Raw genomic sequence first — 25,950 nt, forward strand, 5'->3', positions numbered from 1 at the left:
AGCCCTTGAGGAGTATTACAATTCTGTCAAGAAGGCATTACAGTGAAGAGTATATGCGTTTGTGGGTCATGGTTTCTAGGCTATGATATTAAGCTTATGGGATTCGTTGACCTTTTTCTATGATATTAAGCTTATGGAATTGGTTGACCTTTTTCAAGTTTTTTTTTCTATGATATTAAGCTTATGGAATTGGTTGACCTTTTTCAAGTTTGTTTGTTTGTTTGTTCTTTTTTTTTTTTTTTTTTTTCAGGTGAATATTCGGAGTGACCTATGTATGAACGAAGTCTGAAATTTATAAAGGCGTGGTTTCCTGTGCATTAGAATTTTGTTTTGTCTTGGCTCTAAGATTTGAGATCAATCTGCAATGATTTAAATTCTTCTTTAGGATGTCATCATTACCATGAGGAAATAATGTTCTGAAAGATTAGTTTTTTTTGGGCAGTCCAACATGTGTATCTTGTGAAAATGAAGATCCTCTTCTCCACAACAGATTTAAGACTCGCATCTGTGATCTGATCTAAGAAATTGTTAAATTATGGATTGAAGGCTTATGAGACCTAGACCGTGGATACCTAAAGCGTTTTTGAAGTGAACACATGCTCATGTTTGACTGAAACAAAATACTCATCCTTTAGGTGGAATCATAGTGGCTTAAAGCATCAAATCTAGATTTGTTGTATAAACATTTTCTAAAGATCTTCGTGTAGTAGATCAACATCCTCATTCTTGTAGTTGTGTACAACTCTGCAGATGAGATCTAGGTTGGGGTTTATTTAACCTATCTGGATACTTCTTAACTTTGTCTAGTTGTCGATATGAGCCACTTTCTTACCTGACATATAAGAGGTATATTGGAGTAGTTTTGGCTTGGTTTGTTGAAATCTTTTTATAATTATCCACAAAATTATAATGAGTTACATTGGAAATTGAGCATAGTTAGGATATCAGTCATAATAAATTATTGTGCATGGAAGAAATATTGGTGTTGGCTTGACTAATTTTGTTGTACAGCTATGGGATTCTGCATCTAACAGCTAGCTAAGAGCCTTGAAAGGTCACCATACACAATTTCAGGGTAGTGTTTAGTAGATATTTAACTAACTAGTCATGCATGCATGGGCCCATAGGTCTCAAGGGTTCAACATAGCTCTGATACCAAATGTAGGGACCAACCCTATAATTTTTTTCTTTAAATACTAAAAATACAACCATAAGAAAATAGCATTGGGAACTCAAAAATCATTAAGCATTATATAAAACTTTCCTCAATTTCACTTTATTGAACATATCATCTAATTTACATGTTATTAGCTAAAACCATAATGAAGGCATACAAAAGAATACTATAACAACATAGGTATCGTTCACCAGGAGATGATATTCAAACTTGAATTGCCGCTATTTGCCCTCTTTCATTGTCGGTCGCCTCCAAGTGTGAATGTCGACGTGCTTAATCTGAATGCAATGACTCACCGGTTGACCTGCCAGCCTACTCCTTGGGTACTCTCATTCCCCACGGACCCCCAAGATACAATGGGGTTATACAATCGAGGAATGTAATTAGCTCATAGAGGAGAGCACTCCTTGGCTCAAGAGTCCCCTCTCTAAATTCCTCTACCTCACCAAACTCACTATAGCTCGTAGTCACTACTCTGGCATGGTCTCCTCCATCCAACAATAAGGTAAAAAGGTCCTTTCTCCCATGGCATGCCCCTTCTTTTATAAGATTCCTCATAGGTGACACTTAGCATTTCATGCATAATTAATTATTTTTTTATAATTCAATAGTTTTATTATTCACCCACCCATATGTCACTCTCTCATCAAGGGTCTCCAAAATTATTTACTTATATTTTTATTTAAAACTAATATTTTCCTCACTTCAACAAGATTCCTATTTCTTCTCCTAATTGTCTCTTGATCCCCCTTTATACTCCTTAATTTGTGGTCATTACTAAAGTCAATTGAGAAGTCAAGATTTGATCCCCTATCTACTCCCTAATTTAACTCAAGTTATCTATACCCATGTGTCACTCTCTCATCAAGGGTCTCTAAAAATATTTACTTAAATTTTTATTTAAAACTAATATTTTTCCTCACCTCAACAAAATTCCTATTTCTTCTCCTATTTGTCTGTTGATCCCCATTTTTACTCCTTAATTTGTGTTCATTACTAAATTCAATTGATACGTCAATATTTGATCCCTTATCTACTCCTTAGTTTAACTCAATTTATCTCTTAGATGGATATTCTTATGTTGGTTGTTGCCACATGGAGGTTCTCTAAATTTCTCTAACATTTAATTTATTAATATTATTTTAATTCACCATCCTCTTCTCTTGATTAGGTTTAACTATTTTACGATTAATATTTATTCTTATATTTATGTCCTTCTTTCCCCTTTTTACCTAATTAAACTATATTATCTACCTAATATTTTCCAACATGGGAAAGGTACAATTTTTAAGGTAAAATATTTTATTTCTTCCTATGATCCTCTTAACCCAAGTTTTACTTTTGATTTAATTACCTCAGTTTCTAACAACATTTACCCTTGATGTGAATTTTACCTGGTTTTCATATCTTTATTATATTTATTAATTTTTTAATTTATTTTTATGATTCTAAGGGTGCCAAATTTGGTCGTGTCCTTCAAGAACTTCCCTTGAAGTTCCAAGGGTGCCACTCCTAACAGTTTATTTGTGATGCCAAGGGTGCCAAGTTGGTCATGCCCTTCAAGAAATTCCTTTGAAGTTTCAAGGGTGCCACACCACTTTCCCTTCAAGCATTCAGTAGCTACGAGGGGAAAGTATAGGTGCAACGACAAAGAGCACTTTCATCTCTTATGCTACCTGTTATAGTGAGACTAATGGTGTCGGGAATCAAGGAATCCACCTTAATGTGCGTCCCCCGGTAAAATCCTCGTGAGCGACCCAACTTTGGAACATGCCCTCATGACATCATGATCTTTAAAGCGAAGGTGTTTCATCCTTTCTAGTCCAAGTCATGGCGGAAGTGCTAGTGGGTGAGATTAAGGACACTGTCCCACGCCTTCCATGCAGTTTTGTCCAATTATACAAGCCCATCACCCATATGTGAGTGATTCCGCCAAGCAACTAATTTGTGCCTACAACCACTAACATATCATCATAACATAGATAAGCATATATAACAGGTTTTTCAAAATTGGCTTAGAATTTCAAAGACAAAATATAAATTTTCATCAAACTAGGTGTCATCAACTAGTCATATGCGAGTGCCTCTCGTGATTTCATGCAATACTTAATAATCATCAGTAACAAGGTTTCTCGGTGTTAGTCATTGTAATAATAGCATCATTACATCACCTAGTCATTTGCATCATTTTTCATTGTGAACCAGAACTAATGCAAGTATGTAACATAGGGGACACATCCATCATGGCTATCATCATCATAATATCAATGGAAACATACATATTCATCAAAGCTATCAACATCGTAACATCAACAGAAAACATACCTATCCATCAAAGCTATCATCATCATGATATCAATAGAGAACATGCATAACCATTAATTCTACAATCATCATAATACCAATTGAGAACATGCATAATCTCATAAATGCTACAATCACAATAATACCAATAGATAACATACATAACCATTAATGTTATCTTCATCATAATGTCAATGGAGAACATACATTAACATCACAACCACTAATAATAGAGTCATGTGCCCAAATCCTGAGGTCCTCAAAGAATAATGTGTGTGCCCTAGGGCTAAATAAATGTTAATGTCATATCACTGTGAGTCAACTAGAGTGGGGCACTACAGAATCTTCCTCAACTAGTCAAATTATTCTCAAACTTCCTATCTTACCGAATTTTTACCTTTTGCATATAAGAATGTCTCGAATGAAGGGATCTTATGAGATTTCAACATAGGATCTACATTGTTGTATAACCATGCATAAGAGGACAAGATGTTGGCTATGAAAGTGTTGAGTTATTTGTTTTTTTGTATAAGCATCGAGACTTCAACTTTCTCCAACTCATCTTGTTGTCTTGTTTCCTTAACCAAGTCAAGTGGTGCATCTCTGTACTTCATTTCTTGTTCATGCACTGTAGTGATAGTTGTGTGAATAACTTTGAGATCTTTTGCATTCTCTCTTGACTTCTTTTATATGTCATGGAAGGGATCACTGATTTTTGCACGATGACCAACTCCTCATATAGGTTTCTCATGTTTTATCCCAATGCTAGTACTTCACCAAGTATAGTTTCCTGAAGCTCTTCTAAGTACACCTATGTGGGAGCTATCTTTTGAACCTCCACCTAGAGTTGTTGTATTTTTTCCTCACATCTTCCAAATTTTTTTCCATTTGTCTATACTTGGCCATCAAATATTTTTTTCTTTCCTTAGAGGCTCCTACAAAGGCCAAGATGGCTGCAACAATAGCTTCGAGATTATTTTTGGTGTCCATTACAATCACCTTCTCTGTGATGAAAGCAAGATGTGTGAGGTCATTAGGAAAATTCTTCTTTCTTACTTGTAAAATTTCCTTCTGAAGGTGATTGTTAGTTAAGATGTGCATATTCATAACCTCACTATCATCAAGAGGATAAATTTCCTCTTCATCATCTGGAGCTTGTCTTTCTACAAGAGGAGGGGGAGACTGAGTGATGATCTATTTTGTAGAAGGCATAAGATAAACATATTGATTACGTTGTTTTGGATCTACCTCCATGTCTTGAAGAACTATTAAGTCTTCAATCTCCTAGGAAAAAAATTTATCCCGTTGTTGTTTTCTTTCTTCCTCTTATAGTTGATGTTGTTCTTCTTCTTCTGCTTTCTTTAGCATTGTCTCTTCTTCTTATTTTCTTTTCATTTCTTCTTCTCGTATTTTCCTTTCCTCTTGTTCTTCCTTTTGTCTCTACTCTTCTTCTTGTCTCTTATGTTTTATCTTTCTCTTTGTTTCCATATCCGCTTTTAAAATAGTTGGATTTTCTTTGAATTTGCAGATTTTCTCCTTTATTAGACTATGTGTAACCTTCCTTTTATACTTTATGCTCCTTGGGTTGCACTTCTATGATTTTCCTACTTCCAGAGTAGCTTCCTATTCTAGAGTCACATGTGATGGACCTGCATGACTAGCTGGTCCATGGGGACTAGAGGCATTATAACAATTATTAATATTCTCCTTCTCTAGTCTAAGATAGGTCCCACTTGGTTAGTTAAAATGTTTCTTGGCATAGTGGTACTTGCAAAAAATTATGGTATCATATGAGTGGTACTCCATAATACCAAACCTGAAGTTCTCCAACTCATTACCTTCACTTTCTGCAACCTTCAGATTCTTAATTTCCTAATATCCTTCCTGCAAAGGAAAAGTGGCCCAAGGTGCTTTCCTTATCCTTTGCAAGATTACTGATGATCCTATGGAAAGATGGTACTCAATCTCTTGCATGACCAATTTATCAATGGCATACCTCGGTAATAGATGTGATAACTTCTAACAACCGAACACCATGTGGTAAGTGCCATTAGGTGAGGCAAACCAATTGACAAGTTCTGCTACTACGTCCATGGCCTCACGAGACATGCAAGGTGACTCTTCTTCAAATATCATCTGGTACAATAATATGAGGAAGTGGTCAACCAACTTCTCCATGCCTCCACTATAACTGCACTTTGAATGCAACTTGCAATAAATATGAACACCATGCTCTTCTGATGTCTAAGTCTAGCTCATGCTAGGGAAAGAATTTTGAGCACATATACTATCTAACGATTTTGTAGACATATAGAATATTTCTTGATTTCCCTTAGGAGGGTTCTTTGCATTAGTCACATGGATCTTAAATTTTTGAGCTAAAAAATCCAACTAGTTGAACACCTTCCCCACATTGACAATTTGATGCATTATATAAGCCCAACCTTCAGGGAAGGTTTTAGTATTCTTTTGACCATATATATGGTAGCATAAAACAATTAGGTAATGGAACACCTTTCTAAGGGATTTAGTCTTGTATGTATTGTTAGGTTTTTGGTGATATAACACCCTCCTCCCACATCTACCTAGGTAACCAGCCAATGGGCTAAACATGCAACGAGAGGCCACCATGATATGATTCAACCTCATATGTTACATTAAGGAAGTGGAACCGACAAAAACACTCCATACAAACCTTTAACATCAGCATTAACGCCCTCAAGAATCATCCCAACTTTTTTGCTAACCAGCCCTTGGGTCCCACTAAGATTTTGGACCACTTGACCCATGGACGCTCCCATGATATAGGTTTGCCAACATCCAAGAGGCACTAAATGCTCTAATGACAGGGTGTTCCAACATCTAGGGAATATTTTCTCATTGTTGTACTAGCGTCCCTGAGATTTGAGCCACTTTTTTAGGCTCAAAACCTAGGCCGCTGCCCAGAATTGAATGACACCTTCAAAACAGTAAGATAACATGGAAATGACAGTACAAATACAATTCCTTGAACAAAACCTTAACTAGACCCCTACTAGACATGACAATAATCTTGTCAAACATATCACGAATATGTAATGTGCAAGTGTAAATAACATATCTAAGCATAGGGGTCTCATACTTAGCTAAGAATTGCTAAGAGGAACTGAAGCCTCAACACATCAATTGTCATTTCATCCATTATGTCATAGATACATTGTTCACTCATTCACAAGTAAAAACAGGATGAAAGCCATACACAGCAACTGTCATAAAACACATTCATAACCAGCATGATAGAAACAGAAATACAAATGAAATCATAGCCATATGATCCATATATAAACCAACATAATACTCATATAAATACAAGGATAAATAACCTCATATTGATGATGCAAAATCCAAACCTGGCATGGGGCTTCCACGTTCCACCCAACCATAGAATGGTTGAGCCAAATCTACCTTCATCCATTCACCCTTGTACCATATTCCAAGCATGAATGTGGGATATCGTAGAATGCATCAATCCAAAACCATCCAGGGCTTCCAGAGGCCATCCACCTCAACCCATCAAATAGTTATTCCACCTCACGGACAAACATCATAAAAACATCATCATATTAGTCTCTTTTCGAGCCTTCAAGGGCAGCATTTTTCAAACCAAGGCTTCTAGGACTAGTAACTCAACCCACATCTTATTCTAGGATTCTAGAGTGTTTGTACAACCAGGGTTCCAGGACTAGTAACTCAACCCAAGGTAAGGAAACATGAGAACCAACCAAAACAAAAACAAGGAAATAAATCCAAAATCACCATGCCTATCTAGGAAATGGCAAGGCTAGGAAAGTCCACTATCAATCCTATTCATCCCCCATGCCAATGACAAATCATGACCAATAAATCGAATGCATATGCCATGCATGCCAAAACTAGTGAGAAAAACCTACATGCATCTTGGTACCTACAAGAAAAAAACATTGTAGTTGATGATTCCAATGTCCTCTTGTGCTTTCCTTCTCTTCCTTTTCATTCTTTCTCCAAAAATCCAAGTGTGTCACACCCTCCAAGAGTGCTCCAAGAAAACTCTAAGTATCCAAGAGTATGAAAGAGAGAGAGAGAGAGAATAATGAGAAAGTTCGAAAACTAAACTAACAAAAGTCTATGTACTGATCCTTAGAAGCCCTTTTATGGATGAGGCCTCTATTTTCTTCATTTTCCATTATTTTCCTTCATTTTCCTCCTCACATGCAACCTGTGACCTTTCACTCCCTTTTCTCCTAATTTCCATGATTTTCATAAATAAATGTGCCAAAAATGCCATTTTCCTTTCCAAAGCCTTAGCCATTGCCTTTTCCAATTTCCATCGAAATTAATAACAAAATGAACACCCACAATAGGATGTATTTCCCAACATTCATTGGAATAAGTGTCCCATCAACCATGATTATTATTTTTTCCTTTATTAACTTTTATTACATGGAATTTTCACCAGGACTGTTACAGAATCCTCCCCCTTGGAGGAACACAATCCTCGATGTTAAACAACACCTATAACAAAAAAAATTGTAAGTAAAACATACTGCCAATGGAGATATAACTTAGCTCATTGGAGTATTTACAATGATAAACCTGTTGAGAAGCAAACTAACATGAAAACATAACAAACATAACATCATTATGACATGACATGCATACCACTTATTGGAGTTTTATAACATAGCTCATGGTGGTATTTAAATCCACATACATATGTACATATACCAAACATCACCAAAACATGTACCAAAATATATACCAAGACATTTACCAAAACACCATACCAAAACTGCTTTTCCTTAACTAGAAAACAAGGAAGGATACATAGCCCACACTTGATCTTCCACCTCCCATGTAGCTTTATTGGGCCCAAAGTGATTCCATTGCACCTTAACTTGCTCGATTTCTCAGTTCTGGAGCATGAGAACCTTTTTCTCCAATATACACTAAGGCTCTGATTGGAATTTTCCATCTGATTCCACTTGTAATATAAACCAGTCAATAACATGATCAACATCTTTAACATACTTCTTAAGCAATGACATATGGAAAACATTATGGAATTTCACTGTCGGAGGTAGTGCAAGTTGTAGTGCCCACTCTAGTTTTCACTTGGTATATGATATTAAGTTGTGATTTTGATTATGATGATTTTGTTGGAAAAGTTTATGTATGACGCTTCCTTTATCTATTAATTTTAATAATATCTATAATGTATGTTTTGTACATTTATACAAAAAGTGGGTTGCAATGTTCCCCAGATATAGTCCTTCAGTTATAATAGAATTCGTGTTATAGATACCTTGGGGAAATTTAACCTCCCCACCAGAAGGTTGGCAAGAGTTTCAGGAAGGGTTCCTAAGATTATGTGTCTATGTTTCTCCTTTATGTTCTAAGGACTTCGGGACGAAGTCCATTGTTAAGAGGGGGTGTATGTAGTGCCCACTCTAGTTTCCTGACCCGGATACGACATTATCCTAGACACTCTCTTCTTCGAGGACCTCAGATTGAGGATCTGGACCCATGACACTATTATTAGCGATTGAGATATTCATGGTTGTGATGTTTATGAATGCTTTCCATTGATATTATGGTAGCATAAATGGTTATGTATCTTATCTATCAGTATTCTGATGATTGCAATATTAATAGTTAAGTTGGTCTCTATTTGAAATTATGATGAGGGTAGTAAAGAATATGTATGCGCTCTACTAAAAGAATAATGAGGATAAATTTTATGGATAGGTATATTTCTACGATGTTACGATGTGATAGCTTAATGAATATGTATGTTTCCATTGATGATTATTGATAATAGCCATGAGGGATGTGTCCCCTATGTTACCCACTTCCTTTAGTTCAGACTTACAATGGACAATGATGTGAATGACCAGGAATTGTTAATGGTGCTATGATGATACTTGATTAGCATTGAGAAACCGTGTTACTAATGATTATTGAGTATGGCAAGAAACCATCAGAGGCACTCGCATATGACATGTCGATGACACCTGGTTTGATGAAAATTTATATTACTTTATCTTTGAAAGTCTAAGTTGATCTTGGAATCTGCCATATATGTTTAACTATATTCTGATGATATATTAATGGTTGCACGCAGAGATTAGTTGCTTGACCGAATGACTCTCATATGGGTGATGGGGTTGTACAAGTGGATGGAACTACATGGGAGGGGTGGGACAGAGTCCCTGATCTCACCCACTAGCACTCCCGCCGTGACTTGGGCTGGAAGGGTTGAAACACCTTCGCCTTGAAGATCACGATGCCATGAGGGCAGGTTCCAAAGTTGGTTCGCTCGTGAGGACTTTACCAGGGGGCACGCATCAAGGCAGAGTCCTTGATCCCCGACACCATTAGTCTCACTATAGCAGGCAACATAAGAGATGACAGTGGTCTATGACGTTGCACTATACTTTCCCCTCGTAATCACTGGATGCTTGAACGGCAAGTGGTGTGGCACCCTTGGAACTTCAGGGGAATTTCTTGAAGGGCACGACCAACTTGGCACCCTTGGCATCACAAATAAACTATTAGGTGTGGCACCCTTGGAACTTCTAGGGAAGTTCTTGAAGGGCACAACCAAACTGGCACCCCTGACATCACAAATAAACTATTAGGTGTGGCACCCTTGGAACTTATAGGGAAGTTCTTGAAGGGCACAACCAAACTTGGCATCCTTGGAATCATTAAAAATAAGAATTGAGAGCAGTGATTACGAAGCTATAGTGAGTTTGGTGAGGTAGAGGATTTAGAGAGGGGACTCTTGAGCCAAGGTGTGCTCTCCTCTACCAGCTAGTGGTTGTCTCCATTGTACAACCCCATTGCAGCTCGGGGGTCCGCGGGGAAGAAGAGTACCCAAGGAGTAGGCTGGGAGGTTAACCGGTGAGTCTTCGCATTCGGATCAAGTGCGCCATCATTCACTCACGGAGGTGACCAGCGACAAGGGAATACCAGCAACCGCAGAGCAAGCGGAGTCTTGCCTTTTGGTGAACGGTACATATGTATTTCATTACTATTGATCTTAGTTAAAGGAATGAAAATGTTATGGTATGTTTCCTGAAATGAGTGGCAGCAGTGATTACGAAGCTATAGTGAGTTTGGTGAGGTAGAGGATTTAGAGAGGGGACTCTTGAGCCAAGGTGTGCTCTCCTCTACCAGCTAGTGCTTGTTTCCATTGTACAACCCCATTGCAGCTCGGGGGTCCGCGGGGAAGAAGAGTACCCAAGGAATAGGCTGGGAGGTTAACCGGTGAGTCTTCGCATTCGGATCAAGTGCGTCATCATTCACTCGCGGAGGTGACCAGCGACAAGGGAATACCAGCAACCGCAGAGCAAGCGGAGTCTCGCCTTCTGGTGAACGGTACATATGTATTTCATTACTATTGATCTTAGTTAAAGGAATGAAAATGTTATGGTGTGTTTCCTGAAATGAGTGGCAGGAATGTGTGTGCTAATAAATTCGAATTTCAATGCATTTCTTTCTGGTTGTTATAGCTGTTAAAGAAAAAAAAATAGTATGGATAAGGTCCTCACACTTGGTATCAGAGCACAAGTTGAACCCTTGAGGCCTATGGGCCCATGCATGCATGACTAGCTTTGTTTGCTATATGTGGGTATTTTTCTAAAATCAAATTACTCAAGTTCAAAAAAAAATAAAAAAAAACTGAATTTTAGCTTCCTTCTACTCCTGTAACTCCTATTTTCCTGCCATTATTCTCTGCTACATCCTGTCTCTATGCATTGATCCTATTGAGGCATTTGAGTCGAGTTGTCCCTTTTCTGCATTGGTTAAAGCACTATCGTGAAAGCTGGTTCGTATGCGTTGGAATGTATGCATGCTGGTTGAATCTCTCCAAGCCGTGACTGTGGTCTCAATGGGGTGTAACCCTTGCAAATCATGTGCGTTGTTTAAGTTCTATGTGATTAATGGAGAGGTTTACAAGTCATGTATATGGATGGTTCTTTAAATGCTACAATGAGTTTTTTTTTTAATGGTCGCGAACGATGCTGTTGTACGCTGAATACCATTTTATAGGGTGCATTAAACTCTGTTGAATACCTTGAACTGCGTTGAATGATGCATTTGTCCCTGTCCATAAATTAAACACTGGTATATATATGCGTTGTTTTTCTGGTGGTATTTGCGGTTTTTAAAAGTCTACGCTGAAAAAAAAAACTAAAAGAGTTAGAAGACTCATCATCAAGAGCTGTAGATGTTTAAAATATATTTTGTTTCTGTTAGCAGGAAAGACAGAGAACGAAAACAGTGGTAGAGATAGACTTTAGTGTGGACATGTTAAAACTGTGTGGAAATAGAAAAAATTTGCAAGCCGCTGAAAAAGATTTCAGGCACCTTCCCTGGAATTACTTTACGTTAAATGATTCGACACTGTTATTTTAGATCTGAGCATTCAGCACATAATTTTGTGCATAGATTTGATAATCCTAGAGAAATCATCAAACATTTCTCAAAACTGGTTGATGGAATGATACATCTGATCAGAACCCTATTTGCTGGATGGTTTAAATTCAAGCGCTGGATACTCATTTTAAGCACACTGTTTGTAGGTCATTTCCTGATCTAATAAACTCCTAGAGTATAATTGACGGATAATGTGCTTAAACGACCAACAGGTTTGCTGAAGCGTTTTATTTCCAAGTGCTGATTCTTTTATTTATCGCTGACCTGTCCATTATTTGGGGATTTCCTTGCATCGCCTCATTTTATTATTACCCAGGTGAAGCAAGTCAGTACCTAATGGTATACAACAATCATCTTTCTAAGTTTCTAATTGGATAAATTTTGGGCAGTGAAAGGATTTAATTCACAGTAAGCACTTAAAACCTGAAATAAACTCTCTGTTGGTAAGAATTTGCTGATTCGCAAATGTTAAATAACAGACCAGTATTTAAAGTTCTCATTGCTAATCGTTTAAATGGTTGTGTGGACTCTGGAGAGTGTGACCTGCAAATAGAAACTCAAGCTTGCTGCAAAGATAATGATAAATGCTAGGTCATTCAAGCTTAGAGAAAGCAGCTTAGATAAAATAAAAAAAAATTGAGATCTAAAAGTACCCTATGTTGCTTGAAAAACAAAATTTGTAAGGGGGAAGTTGAGATTGAGATGGTTAGAAGAAAGAAAAACACTTGGTACCATGTAGCAAATTGTTATGGAGCTTTTATGCTACCATGTAGCAAATTGTAAAATGTACCATTTAGTTGTACAATATCAGTAAGTGCATGGTCATTCTTCAGAAGTCTCGCCGGCTCTGTCTGGTTCCTTTGAATTGAAAAGGTTTATTTCTGAAAAAATATATATATGTATATTTTTTGAGTCAAAATCAATTAGGTATTCCATCAAGATGTTTGTACATGTATATTTGTAGACAAATGGAAGGGAATGAGAGCATCCAGGAATAATATCTAATCTCATTTTCTTTTTGAAACAAAAATTCAAACAGCCTACTGTACACAAGGTACTGAAAGAGTAGCAGGAAGGCTATCAAGCCAAGTAAGAAGTTTTTCATGAACCAAATCAGGTCTATCATCCTGAGGACAGTGCCCCACCTCTTGAAGGACAAGAAACTGCACATTTGGTAATACTGATGGCAGAGAAGAGAAAATTTTTCCAACGGGACCATCCAGCGGAGTGAATGGATCCTGATCACCCCATAAAACCAAAATAAGTATTGAGATATTGGGTGTCAAGGACATTGGATTTGGCCCTGGTGGCCCTGTCACTACAGCAACCAAAACATCTAAAGCCCCCTGGATAATCTGCAGGCTTCTTTATCACCTCTATCAATTCATCATCAACAGATGCTTTGTTGCTATAGACTGCACTTAATACGTTCATCAAGTTTTCTCTGCTCTTGTTTTGAGTCGTTCAAATAACGCTGATGCAATTTTCTCTGATTGAGTAAAAAGTCTATAAGCCAGAGTAAAGGAGTAATGAGTTTAATCCGCCAATTATCAACAATTGCCTTGTTGTTCATGCTACCGGCACAGTTGAGCAATACATTGCCACGTACCAAGTTTTGTGGAGCTTCTAATGCACGATGAAAGATTTCAAGAAGTCATGTGTATATTCTCTATAGATCGGAAGATATCATAACACAACAACAATAGTTTTTATCCCAAATTTCACATTCTATTATTTGAAACATTTATATGTAAGAATAGATATCTGACTATTTGCGTAAATGGAAAATGATGTGATAAGCGTTTCAAGCGCAGCAGATGAAGGGCAGCAGACGAAGTACAACATATGTGTTGGAATATTAATTCCAACTGCACAGCGGTTTTGGAAAACCGTCCGGTCTCCCCTTACCGCCTTTGGCAGAACGCTGTACCAGCAGGAGGGGCCCCGACACAATTAGGAGGCGCCACGCGTCCACTGTACATCCACCAAATCTGCCTGCTCCCCGGACGCTAAAGGTCGTTTTGTTTGCGCGACCTTGACGAGCGAATTGCGTTGGATCGGGTCAGGAGCTCGGATCTGCGCGAAGCTGCGCGGACTTTAACGACCGGGCCCGACGAATGAGGTGGCGACACGTGGCACTGAAGTGACGTCAGCCGACCCCGCCCGCGTCAAAATGAAATTTTTTTTGTGTCGTTTTGTGGTTGACCGCCGTGGAGGAAACGACATGGTTTTAATGCTTCTACGTAGAATTAGGTGGCGGCTTTTAATGTGGTAATGGGCATACGTCCCATATGTTATTTTTTTATATATGTTTTTACGTAGAATTTGGTGAGGCCATTTGATATGGTTATGGGCCATATTTTTTTATATGTTTTTATATATGGCTATGTAAGCCCGTGTGTGGCAACGGTTATGTAGTTTTTCTTTTGTTGTGTATTGTGACTGCGGCAGCGCATAGTGGTGTGGGTTAGTTTTTTTTTTTTGTTCATGGAAATGTATTGAACGCACAGCAGTGCGAGAAGTTAAATAAAACAGGGATGTATTGTATTGCTTGCTCATCGCAAAAGCAAGAGATAGCATGAGATTGGTTTTGTAATACCCACAGCAGTGGAAGACCAAAAGTGAGAGAGAGACAGAGTCTCTCCAGTGAATCCCTCTCTGCGTAGAGGATGAAAGTTGTAACAGTTTTTGTTTTTAAGCAATAGAAAATGTTTTTATGGCTGTGTAATGGACTGTTATGAGTCATTTTGTTTTAATAGCTTCCCTGTGCAAAGGTCCTGGAACAAAGGAAACAGAGCATTGGCTCTGTGATGTTTATTTTGTTTGGTTTTGGTATTTTCCCATCAAAAATACCCAACAATATGGAGCGTTGTAAAAAAAGAGTAGCCGCAATTTCTGACTGTTTACATAAATGGAAAATGATGTGATAAATTTCCAATCTGCTTAAGGATCCATAAACTTTGCTGGTTTGACTAATGCTGCATACATCCAAACAAACAAAAAAAAACTGTCTTTAGCCAATGAATCTCTGAAGAATGGATGTTTTCATAATGCTTGGACTTATAAACTAAACCATTAAAAATAATAACCCAACAATATACAGCCTTAAACCCTGTAAGATTTAGGATTGCAGATACCGTTTTCATTGTTGAACAAATAAGAGGATCTAAAATGAGAGCTGCAGAAAGAATCGAAGCTACTAACCCGATTGTAGAAGCTACGGATGCTGCTGCTCTATACATCTTGTAGTAGATCTTCTGAAGTTGAAGATGAAGTGAAATGAAACGAAACGAATATACAGTCAGAACAGATGGGTGTGTTCTGTGATAGCTGAAACCACAATATATTGATTAAAATGGCGTGGAATAGAGTTCTGTTTCCACAAGTCTCTAGAAGCCTCTGCTAGGGTTTAGGGTTTTGGCTGAGTGCTTGCCTTGTCGGAAGGTTGCACTGGAAAGTTCTTTAAAAACTCGTAACTTCACTTCATCCGACGGGCAATGTCTTCTCTGAGAGCGTTGGAAACTAGATAGGTTTTACACTCTTGGATATGCCGAATGTAGGGGCTTCTTAAGTCACATGTGGATATTTTAACAACCACATCTATATTTTTTTCAAGTATTATGAAGGCACTGAACATGCAGGGACCAAAGGTTCAAAATGTGACACAAACTTTTGTCCGTGATGTTAAAAATGTTTAGGATATTAAATTGTTTTTATTTTATTTTTGGCATAGATGGGTGTAAATTTCCTCGTGTTACGATTTTAATGGGTTTCAAAGCATATGTCAGAAAACTTTAAAATTTTATTTTTAATACCTTGGAAGAATTAGTAATTAAGTCATTTTATACTTGAGTCGAAGAGATTACATGTACGCCAAGCCAATAAGGTGGGTTTCAAATTTAGGTATCCTTCAATTTTAATTAATAAATATTTATTATATGAGTTATTTCAATACACTAATTTTAAAATTAGATTATGATTATTATTATAGTGAGAAGAGTTGAGATTTTATAAGATGGAAGCATATTTTTTTGTATGATATGATAGAGCTTATTCATAAGGGGTTAAAATGTGCCTCAATAAGATTTGAAATTAAGTGGACTAGATAACATTTCATTATGTCAATTACTCAATCATTTTACAAGTAGACTTAAAAATGTATTATTATTATTATTATATTAATTATAAGCAATATTAGCATGGTGTTTTTTTTTCCGGGGAAAAAAGCACAACTTTTTATTATGATTATAAAAAGTTTACATACAATTGTTCTTAAGCCATGCTGGGCTCATTAGTACATTCACAGCTCGACCCTCAGGGAGCTTTTCTGCTGATTGTAACCTGTAGTAGTCTTCCTCCCGGGAGGAGGATTAAAATCCATAAATCAAAATAGCAAGTGTAAACCGGAGTCTCCTTCAGAGAAAGAAAAAACAACCCCGTACAGTCAAAAAAGTATGTCCACCAGCAATAGTAATGTTCCAAAAATATTAAAAAGAGGTCTGAATACTATGATCTATTTGCCGAATGATAAAACTACTAAGGAAAAATATATACAAAATATGTAACAGTATATAGAGAAACTGTAAATGGTGCCGTCAAAAATGGAGCTGATCATATTCTGAAATTACTGTTGCTGATCATAAGGAGGCTGGTCTGTTCTGTAAGACTGCCCCTGATGTATCTCTTCTATCGCCCAGCTGCCCGGATCCTGTTGTAGACCAGCCTTAGATAGCTGATCTGCTTCTTCGTTCCTTTCCCTATAGATATGGCATAATGAGAACCTGTTAAAGAATGTCTTCAGATATAAAATCTCTTCAACAGTTGTCATCAAAATTTGATTTTGACAAGCAGCTAAACCATTGATCCAATTTATAACATTAAGAGAATCCCCAAATATCTGAATAGAGTTGATGTTTTTGTGTTGTAGCCAGCATAATAGGAGACGTAAGGAAGAAAGTTCTGCAAAATTATTTGTTCCTGTACCCAACCCAACCGAGGCTTTTAGAGTATGTTCTGAATTGATATGTATGCACATGCCTGCACCAGCCCTATTGTTTTGTGAGGCTCCATCAAAGAAACCACAAGGGATATCCTCCTGTATAATGATGTTATTTTGGTTTGTTCTGGATTTTTTTTCCTCAGGAGGAGGCAGAGCAGAATAAATGGCTGTGATATTAGAGGCAATAACAGAAGTCGGTGTGTTTTGATCTTGGAACAGACTCTTATTTCTCGCAAGCCACACACCCCAGCAGAAGATAATAGGCAAGTTCCTCATATTCCCTTCCGAATAAGTTTGCCACCATTTCCTCCAAGTATCGCCCAGCGGATCATTTCCCCACTGTGCATTTACCTTGAGAAAACCAGTGACCTCCTCCCAAATCTTCCTCGAGAAAGAACAGGTGGTGAAAAGATGATTTGTAGTTTCCTCATCAGATTTGCACAAAGGACATCGCCCTGGACCAGCTAAAAACCTAGATTGTAGAATTTCCCATGTTGGAGCCTTCCTTTTTAAAATACACCAGAGAAAGAGCTTGGATTTGGCAGGGCTTTTGAGTTTCCATAAATCTTTGGACCACCATTCCGGAACTCCCCATCCTATCTTTCCCAATAGAAAAGAATATCCCTCTTTTGGAGAATACCCCCCAGATTTGCTGTGAGCCCATATTAACCTGTCAGGTTCCTCTCTTATCCTAACATTGGATCGTTTTAGTTCTTTAATGAAGCCTGTCCATTCATTCTTCCATCTAGCATTTAGCCCTAACTCTTCATCGTCCTTCCAAGCCTGTCCCCAAATAGTAGACTGCCCAACTCTTTCCACCTGATTTATTGAGGTGATACCTTTGGACTCAAGATGTCGAAGAAGCCCTGGCGATAAGGCATAAGCTTCATTACACCCAACCCAAGGGTCTCTGCCAATCCTAATTTGTCTGCCATCTCCCACTTTCCATGCTAACTCTTGCTCAATCACTGAGAATGCATCCACCGTGGCCTTCCAAATTACAGAAGAGTTTTTTGCCTTCTTATTCTGACTCCGAATCCAATCTTCCAAAGGCATTGGATCTATATACTTCCTTTTAACCACCCTTGTCCACAGGTTTTCTATAGTTATAAGCCTCCAACCTGACTTTGCTGCTAACGAAGTGCTGAACTCAGGGAGTCTTTTAATCCCCCAACCTCCCCACTCTTTTGGTCTGGCCACTTTGTCCCATGCCACCCATGGTAAACCGGAGGATTCCTTAGAGCCTGCCCATAAAAATCTGCAACAAATTCTTCTGATTTTCTCCATTACACCTTTAGGAATCCAAGTTAGGGCAGCCCAGTAAACTGGGATGGCTAACAAGACTGATTTAATAAGAGTCAACCTACCTGCTCTGGACAACCATCTATAGCTCCAATGTGAAATTCTGGCTTCAATTTTTGCTATGATCCAGTTCCAGTCTTCTTTTCTGTAAGCAGCTGGTTTTAACCAAAAACCCAGGTATTTGAAGGGAACATCCAGAGATTGGCTAGGAAAAGGAAAAAGATCGGCCAAATGATTTCTTTCCCTTCTATCCACATCTGCCAAACAAACTTGTGATTTCACAGAATTTATCTGCATTCCAGTTGCTTTTAGAAAAAGATCAAAAATGCATTTTATCTCCTTTAATTCGCTGTAATTACCATTAGTAAAAATCAATATATCATCAACGAAAAGAAGATGGGTGATGTAGAGATTTATTGCTACCTCAATACCTTTTACCTTATCCTCTCTTCTGGCTTTATGTATCAGTCTACTAAGCCCTTCAGCCACAAGGAGAAACAGGAGAGGGGATAAAGGACACCCTTGTCTGAGGCCTCTCTGGCTAGTAAAAAAGGAAGAGGCAGCTCCATTGACCAAAACTGCAAAGCTGACATTTGTAATGCACCCCATGATCTAGCTGACAAATGGATAGCTGAATCCCACATGAGTTAGAAGCATTCGTAGATAGAGCCAGCTTATCCTATCATATGCTTTGGAAAGGTCAATTTTGAGAACAGCACCCTTCTTTTTCTTCATTTTGACACTATGGATTACCTCCTGAGCGACCCCTATAGCTTCATGGATTTGTCTGCCATCCAGGAACCCAAATTGTTCCATAGATATGTTCCTTGACAAGATTGGAGCTAATCTGAGGGCTATAACCTTTGAAATAATCTTGTAAATGCAGTTACACAATGAAATTGGTCTGAAATCTTCAAAACTTTCCGGCTCATCCTTGTTTGGTATGAGAGCAATAAATGTTGAATTAAATGGTCTATAGATGTCTCCTTTCAGTCTTGACTCTTCAACTACTTCAGTTATCTCGTCTCCAATTTGATCAAAAAAATGGAGAAACAATTCTATTGTCCAGCCATCAGGGCCTGGGCTTTTGTCTTTGCCCATAAGCTTCATAGCTGCTTCAATCTCCGCCTTAGTGACCGGAATTGTAAGATCTTCAGATTCGTCTTCCTCAATGAATCTAGGAAAACATTGCACAGTTTTAAAGACTTCTGCAATAGTAGCCTCTCCCTGATCAGCAAAAATGTTTTGAAAATGTCTTTTCCCTAAACCAGAAAGCTCTGGAAAGGACCTGACATCTCTTCCTTCTTCATCTTTAAGGTGCCATATAGTGTTTATTGATTTCCTTCCTTTTGCAAAATTATGAAAAAATTTAGTGTTTTCATCCCCAGACTTTAGCCAAATTGCCCTGCTCTTTATTCTCCATTCTTCTTCCCTTTCCAAAAGAATTTTGGTTTGCTGCTTCTCCAAAAGAAGGATTCTATCCTTAGATTCTTGAGATGAGTATCCATCTGAATCCAAACCCTCCATCTGTTTCAGCTCCTCCCTTATACAGATCAGCTCCTCATTTTGTTTCAATTTCCTATCCTTTGCCCAGGAAATTGTAGCTGATTTCAATCTTTTTAAATTTTCCATGAACAAAAAGCTTTTCTCCTCGCCTGCATTGTGTTCAGGGTGAATCCAAGTTTTTTTAAACAGATTGCTGAACGTTGGATCTTGTAGCCAAGCAGGATTAAATTTGTAAGGGGCGGGGGGTTTGTGAGGAGGAGTAGATATGTCTAAGAAAATCAGGAAGTGATCCGAATTCCCTATTTCCTCAACCCACTGTCTGATCAAAGGAGCTTTGGAGGATAAAGAGTCTGATAGCAGGAATCGATCTAATCTTTTGGCAATCCTGTCTGCTCCTATCCTTCGATTCCTCCAAGTAGGCTTTAGCTTGATCGGGAGAGGGTCAATAAAGTTATTCTCTGTGATGAGATTATGGAAAAAATATGTAAGAGGATCTTCTCTCGCCGATGGTCCCCAAGCTTCAGCTCTACCCAAAGTAAAATTTAAATCACCTCCCATAATCATCACAGGTGCTTTCAAAACAGATTTTGTCATCAATTCATCCCAGAAAAATTCCCTGCCTTGACATGGCCCATAGATATTTACTATGGTGATGGGGAAAAGGAAATCAGGGGATATTATCTCCATTCCCATAACATTCTTCATCCCCCAGTTATTGAGAACTTTAACCCTCCCTTCTTTGTACCCAATTGCAATTCCCCCCGAATGTCCAAAGACATCCATAGCACTGAAAGTCCACCCAGGCAGAAGGGAATTAAGCATAGGTTCAATCTCATAAGCCTTCCCCAGGGTTTCTTGCAGAAAAATAACATCTGCTTTTGAGTTGAAAATCCATTCTTTCAAGGCCAGTTTTTTAGGTTTGTTGGCCAAACCTCTGCAATTCCAGGATGTCAGGATCATTTGATTACTCCCTCAGGGGGATGTGCTGCTCTAAGAACCCCCGGGATGGAATATTGTTTACCATCTGCAACATCCATCTTTGCTTTAAGTTTCGCCTTGGACAGATCAAATTTCCGTCCACGTTTGTTTTTGGATTTGTTCTGTGAATGTATCATTCCCAGCCCACCTAAAGACCCCTGAGTCACTTGGTTCCCACCCAAAGATCTCAGATTGTATGGGCAAGGAGTTCGGGTCACAGGGAGAGAGAGAGGAGGCCATTTGTCTTCACAATTTATATCCAGAAGCGGTAAGGTTTCAGTTAATGTTTCCACATCCGGATTTAACATTAAATGATCCATATTATCAACATTATAATTTTCTTGCTCTTTATATGACGAAGAAGCAATATTATGATTTACATAAGGATGCTCAAGAGAGATAAAAGAGGAGATAGGAGTCCCTGAGCACTTACCCTTCTCCAATTCGTCGGATTGGTCTTGATTTGTTTCCTCGACGAACCCTTTCACAGCTTCCTGGTCTTTAGCTATTTCCTCGACGACCCCTTCCACAGCTTCCTGATCTTTGCCATTTTCCACCGCCATCTCCTTAGATTGTTCGCATTCATCCGCTGGCCCTTTCTCTGTCTCCTCTGCCTCCAGATTCATTGGGTCTTGCGGCTCCGGCAAGTCCTGCTCCATCGTCATCTGAACATCGTCTTGAACATTTACTCTGTGAGCAGTTGTCCTACGAAAATGTCTCCTTCTTCTCTTATGTGGACAATCTTTTGCCATATGCCCATACTCGTGGCACCAATGGCATCTAAAAGGCAAGTATTCATAGTCTAAAATCTGCTCATATACATATTCATGGAATTGTAGATTAATCTTTTGTGCCAGGCCCCCGCTCGGTTTGAGCATGACTAGAATGCGCGCAATTGCCCTATTTTTCGTTGTCAAGAAAGACATATCCGCATCCATGTATGCCCCCAACCTATTACCGATGGTTTTGAAGACTTCCTCAGTCCATAGGAAGGAGGGTAAACCCGGAGCACGCACCCAAACAGGAAATACATCTGTGCGCTCCTTGATAGCATCAAACAAAGGAGACCATTTTTTTAACAGAACAGGTATGTTATCAATATGCCATATACGCTGCAGGACCCAATCCGCCGATTCTCTGTCAGCAAATTTGAACTTGAACCAACCTTTTGCTAATACTAGGGCTTCGAAATGTACAGGTCTCTCTGACGTGAAACTTCTTTCACCCCATTCTTGAAGAAAATCAGATGTATATAGCTTACCTCTGACTCTGCCTACCAAAGTGCAGTCTGCAACCGCTAGAGCTTCTATCATGGACACCTCCATCCCCAGTACCAGATTGTCCGCTATCACCTGTGTTCCAATGGGTCTTTTCTGTTTCCTTGTCGCTCCTTTTTGCCTTAAGCTTTCCACCGCCGGTCTTCTTCCTTCACGATCCTCGTTATTATCTGGGGTTATCTGTGCTGAGCCCAATAGGGTTTCTGATTCCCACAAAGGCGGGATCTGTCCTGAAAGTCCCAAATCGTCATTCCCAGAGAACAAGTTATCCGCATCCAAACCATCATTACCTTCCTGCCCACCTGCTAAAGAAACGCCGAGCTCGCTTGTTTGAGTCTCAAGTTGGCCTTGGGGTTCTCTTGGAAGGGAAATCCTCGTAATCGAGGTTGAAACTCCTGGAAATCTAGGTTGCTCGAAGCCTGCTGGAAACCCTAAATGGGTTATTTCTTCGAGCCCCTTAGGGTTTGTAAACCGAGTTTTCAGTGATTTGCCCTTTGGGTCCGTGGGCAAACTGGCCGCATTCACCCCTCTCGATTCAGACCCTTTCTCTGGTTGTATAGGGCCGACCTCTGAACCATCATTCTGAACCACTCTGTCCGGCCCCTTGCCTTGGGATAAAACCTGAGGGGTCTCCGCCTGAGATACAGACTCCAGTCTAGGAATTTCTACAGACCCAAAATAGTAATCCACATTCTGAGAATTGATTTCCTTCCCCCACATGGAGAGAATATCTTCAACATCTGGGTCCAGTGCTAAAAACTCGGCGGGTTTAACCATGGTTGAAACTTTCCAAGGTAAAAAGACTACCGACAGACCAAAGTGAACGGAAACAGCAGACAGTTGACAATAATAATGTTTTACATTACCGACCAAAAGAAAATGCCAAAACACGGTTTAACCTCCATCTGCCAGTTGCAATAGCTGAAAGGAAAGCTCCCGCGTCGGCAGCTGTGCAGGGCGTCAGGTCTCGTCTGCCTACCCAAACCCTGTTCGAGGTTCAGTTCTCTGACCAAGACTCAAAACCCTCCCCTGCTCCATATATTAGCATGGTGTTGAGGATGAGAAGTGAGACATTAGAAATTGAACATGGTAAGTGATATGGTGATGTTAAGTCAAAGGTAAATTGAGAATAAAATTATCTATAAAAGACTGAAATATTATTAATAAGAATATTAAACTAAATTGTAGATTTATAACAAAATTATATGTATAAGGGTAAAATTCCGAAAGATTTTATTTTTAGGGAAGATAAGAATATATTGTAAAAAAATATTAGTAATTCGGGGCTGTTATAAAGTCCATTTTTATGAATTTAGTGCATTTTTTAGTAAAGGTAAACTTGAATTCATCTTTATCTATTATTTAAGGGTTAGGGGCTAGGAAAACCCCAAATTAATCAAGATGAAGTTTATACCTTGTTTCAAGGCTTTTTCTTATCAATCAAATCAAAAATAAAGAATTTGTTTATCATAGGGGACTCGAGCACAATCATTAATATGATGCTTTCAAAATCAATCTTATCTAATAACAAGCTTGCATCTATACTAGCTCATTTGTAGAAGGAGATTTGCAATCTCTAAAAAGTCTTGTTTTACCATTAGGAAGCCCACCTTTAGGCTCGATTCCACGGTTTACCTTTCACTTAGATGACAATAAAAGGTAATTATTATAACCATGTTTCTATAATTCTACCATCAACAAACAAGTTTCTGAAACTGTTTCAAAGGTCCTTTCATCTATGCTAAAATCTACTGAGCACTTCCTGTGAGTAAACAAGCATGGAAGCCAGCTACTTAGGCTTTTTGTAATAAGTTATTTTCACAGACCAAACTGAATATGCTTTATTATGCTATTTAGATAAGTTATGGTGAGAAATTGTGGGTGTGTTTCTCGTTATTTTGGATATCACTGGAGTAGGTAAATAAAGTGGAGACCTCTTGGTCTTGGGTTAAACTCAACTTTGGAATACTATATGTTCACCTTCAATTAGTTATTCTCATGTATAGTTTCAAATTTGTTGTATAGTTGTTACAATTTTCATGTGTTCTAGAGCTACCATAATCGATTACTAGCTTCCTTTCAAGCAACCTTGTTATGAACTTATGTTTTGCAAGAATAAGACTAGGAAACACATTGGACAGCTAGTAAAGGACACATCACATCTACTAAACTCAAAGCTGCCAGTGAAACTAATCAGCATACAAAAGTCAGTGTAAGCGTCATATGTTAGTCAAAAACTAATTTCATTATCAAATGCAAAGAATGACTCTTTAATTCCACTGGTTTGACAGTATATTTTCACTAATTCTATTAATTCTGGCTTTAAATGAAAACTTGTAATAATCATTTTATATAAAACCCTTATCCAAGTGCTGCACTTTCTATGACATTGTATTTTTATATTTTCTCTTTCTTCTGGCAAATACAATTGATAGTATGAAGTCTTATCAACATTTTTTTGATTTGCATTTAAAATTTTCCGAATCTATGCATAATAGTGTTGGTTTGAAATTCTACCCATTATCCATAATAGTGTTGGTTAGAAATTCTATCCATTTTTCATAACTTCTTTTGATGTCATTTTCATTCCCAGGGTTGCTTTCTCTCAGTTTCATTTTGTATTTATCATCTGATTTATATCTTGAAAAATAGCACTATATTGTTTTTGAACGGTACACAGAGACCTAAATATCAATCCTTAGGTACTCGTTGATTATATCGATTTCTATTTGGACATTTTGGAGTTTAACATAATTGTGCAAAATACATATATAATTTTCCTAGTGGTTTACTTCCCTCTTTCTCTGCCTTCCAAACATATCTATATTCCTTATAGATTATGTCTTGTTTGTTAAATCAGTTATAGAAATATATCACTTAAAGTTTATGATAAATATAGTGCCCACTCTAGTTTTCACTTGGTATATGATATTAAGTTGTGATTTTGATTATGATGATTTTGTTGGAAAAGTTTATGTATGACGCTTCCTTTATCTATTAATTTTAATAATATCTATAATGTATGTTTTGTACATTTATACAAAAAGTGGGCTGCAATGTTCCCCAGATATAGTCCTTCAGTTATAATGGAATTCGTGTTATAGATACCTTGGGAAAATTTAACCTGCCCACCAGAAGGTTGGCAAGAGTTTCAGGAAGGGTTCCTAAGATTATGTGTCTCCGTTTCTCTTTTATGTTCTAAGGACTTCGGGACGAAGTCCATTGTTAAGAGGGGGTGTATGTAGTGCCCACTCTAGTTTCCTGACCCGGATACGACATTATCTTAGACACTCTCTTCTTCGAGGACCTCAGATTGAGGATCTAGACCCATGACACTATTATTAGCGATTGAGATATTCATGGTTGTGATGTTTATGAATGCTTTCCATTGATATTATGGTAACATAAATGGTTATGTATCTTATCTATCAGTATTCTGATGATTGCAATATTAATAGTTAAGTTGGTCTCTATTTGAAATTATGATGAGGGTAGTAAAGAATATGTATGCGCTCTACTAAAAGCATAATGAGGATAAATTTTATGGATAGGTATATTTCTACGATGTTACGATGTGATAGCTTAATGAATATGTATGTTTCCATTGATGATTATTGATAATAGCCATGAGGGATGTGTCCCCTATGTTACCCACTTCCTTTAGTTGAGACTTACAATGGACAATGATGTGAATGACCAGTAATTGTTAATGGTGCTATGATGATACTTGATTAACATTGAGAAACCATGTTACTAATGATTATTGAGTATGGCAGGAAACCATCAGAGGCACTCGCGTATGACATGTCGATGACACCTGGTTTTATGAAAATTTATATTACTTTATCTTTGAAAGTCTAAGTTGATCTTGGAATCTGCCATATATGTTTAACTATATTCTGATGATATATTAATGGTTGCAGGCAGAGATTAGTTTCTTGACCGAA

At 38.1% G+C, this 25,950-nt stretch overlaps 1 protein-coding gene and 1 pseudogene across 1 annotated transcript; both read right to left on the reverse strand.

Annotated features, from left to right (window-relative positions):
* Positions 1 to 12,928: 12,928 nt before the first annotated feature.
* Positions 12,929 to 13,592, reverse strand: LOC149260475 (uncharacterized; annotated as a pseudogene).
* Positions 13,593 to 16,565: 2,973 nt separating this feature from the next.
* On the reverse strand, positions 16,566 to 20,708 carry LOC149260476 (uncharacterized). Its single transcript, XM_089459401.1, has 3 exons — positions 19,104 to 20,708; positions 18,308 to 18,533; positions 16,566 to 18,070 (listed from the first exon to the last, which is right to left on the reverse strand). The coding sequence occupies exons 1-3, from the start codon at positions 20,706 to 20,708 to the stop codon at positions 16,566 to 16,568; spliced, it is 3,336 nt and encodes a 1,111-aa protein (XP_089315527.1).
* Between the last annotated feature and the right edge of the window lie 5,242 nt (positions 20,709 to 25,950).

The sequence above is a fragment of the Pinus tabuliformis genome, chromosome 6, assembly GCF_031772625.1.
Source record: "Pinus tabuliformis cultivar Carrire ecotype Pingquan chromosome 6, CPIR1, whole genome shotgun sequence".
Taxonomy (NCBI): domain Eukaryota; kingdom Viridiplantae; phylum Streptophyta; class Pinopsida; order Pinales; family Pinaceae; genus Pinus; species Pinus tabuliformis.

Coding starts and splice junctions, on each gene's coding strand:
- LOC149260476 (XM_089459401.1), bottom strand. CDS start 20,708: ATGATCCTGACATCCTGGAATTGCAGAGGTTTGGCCAACAAACCTAAA. Junction 18,534..19,103: donor TTTACAAGATTATTTCAAAG/GTTATAGCCCTC, acceptor ACTGGAATGCAG/ATAAATTCTGTGAAATCACA. Junction 18,071..18,307: donor TAGATGGTTGTCCAGAGCAG/GTAGGTTGACTC, acceptor CTTCGTTAGCAG/CAAAGTCAGGTTGGAGGCTT.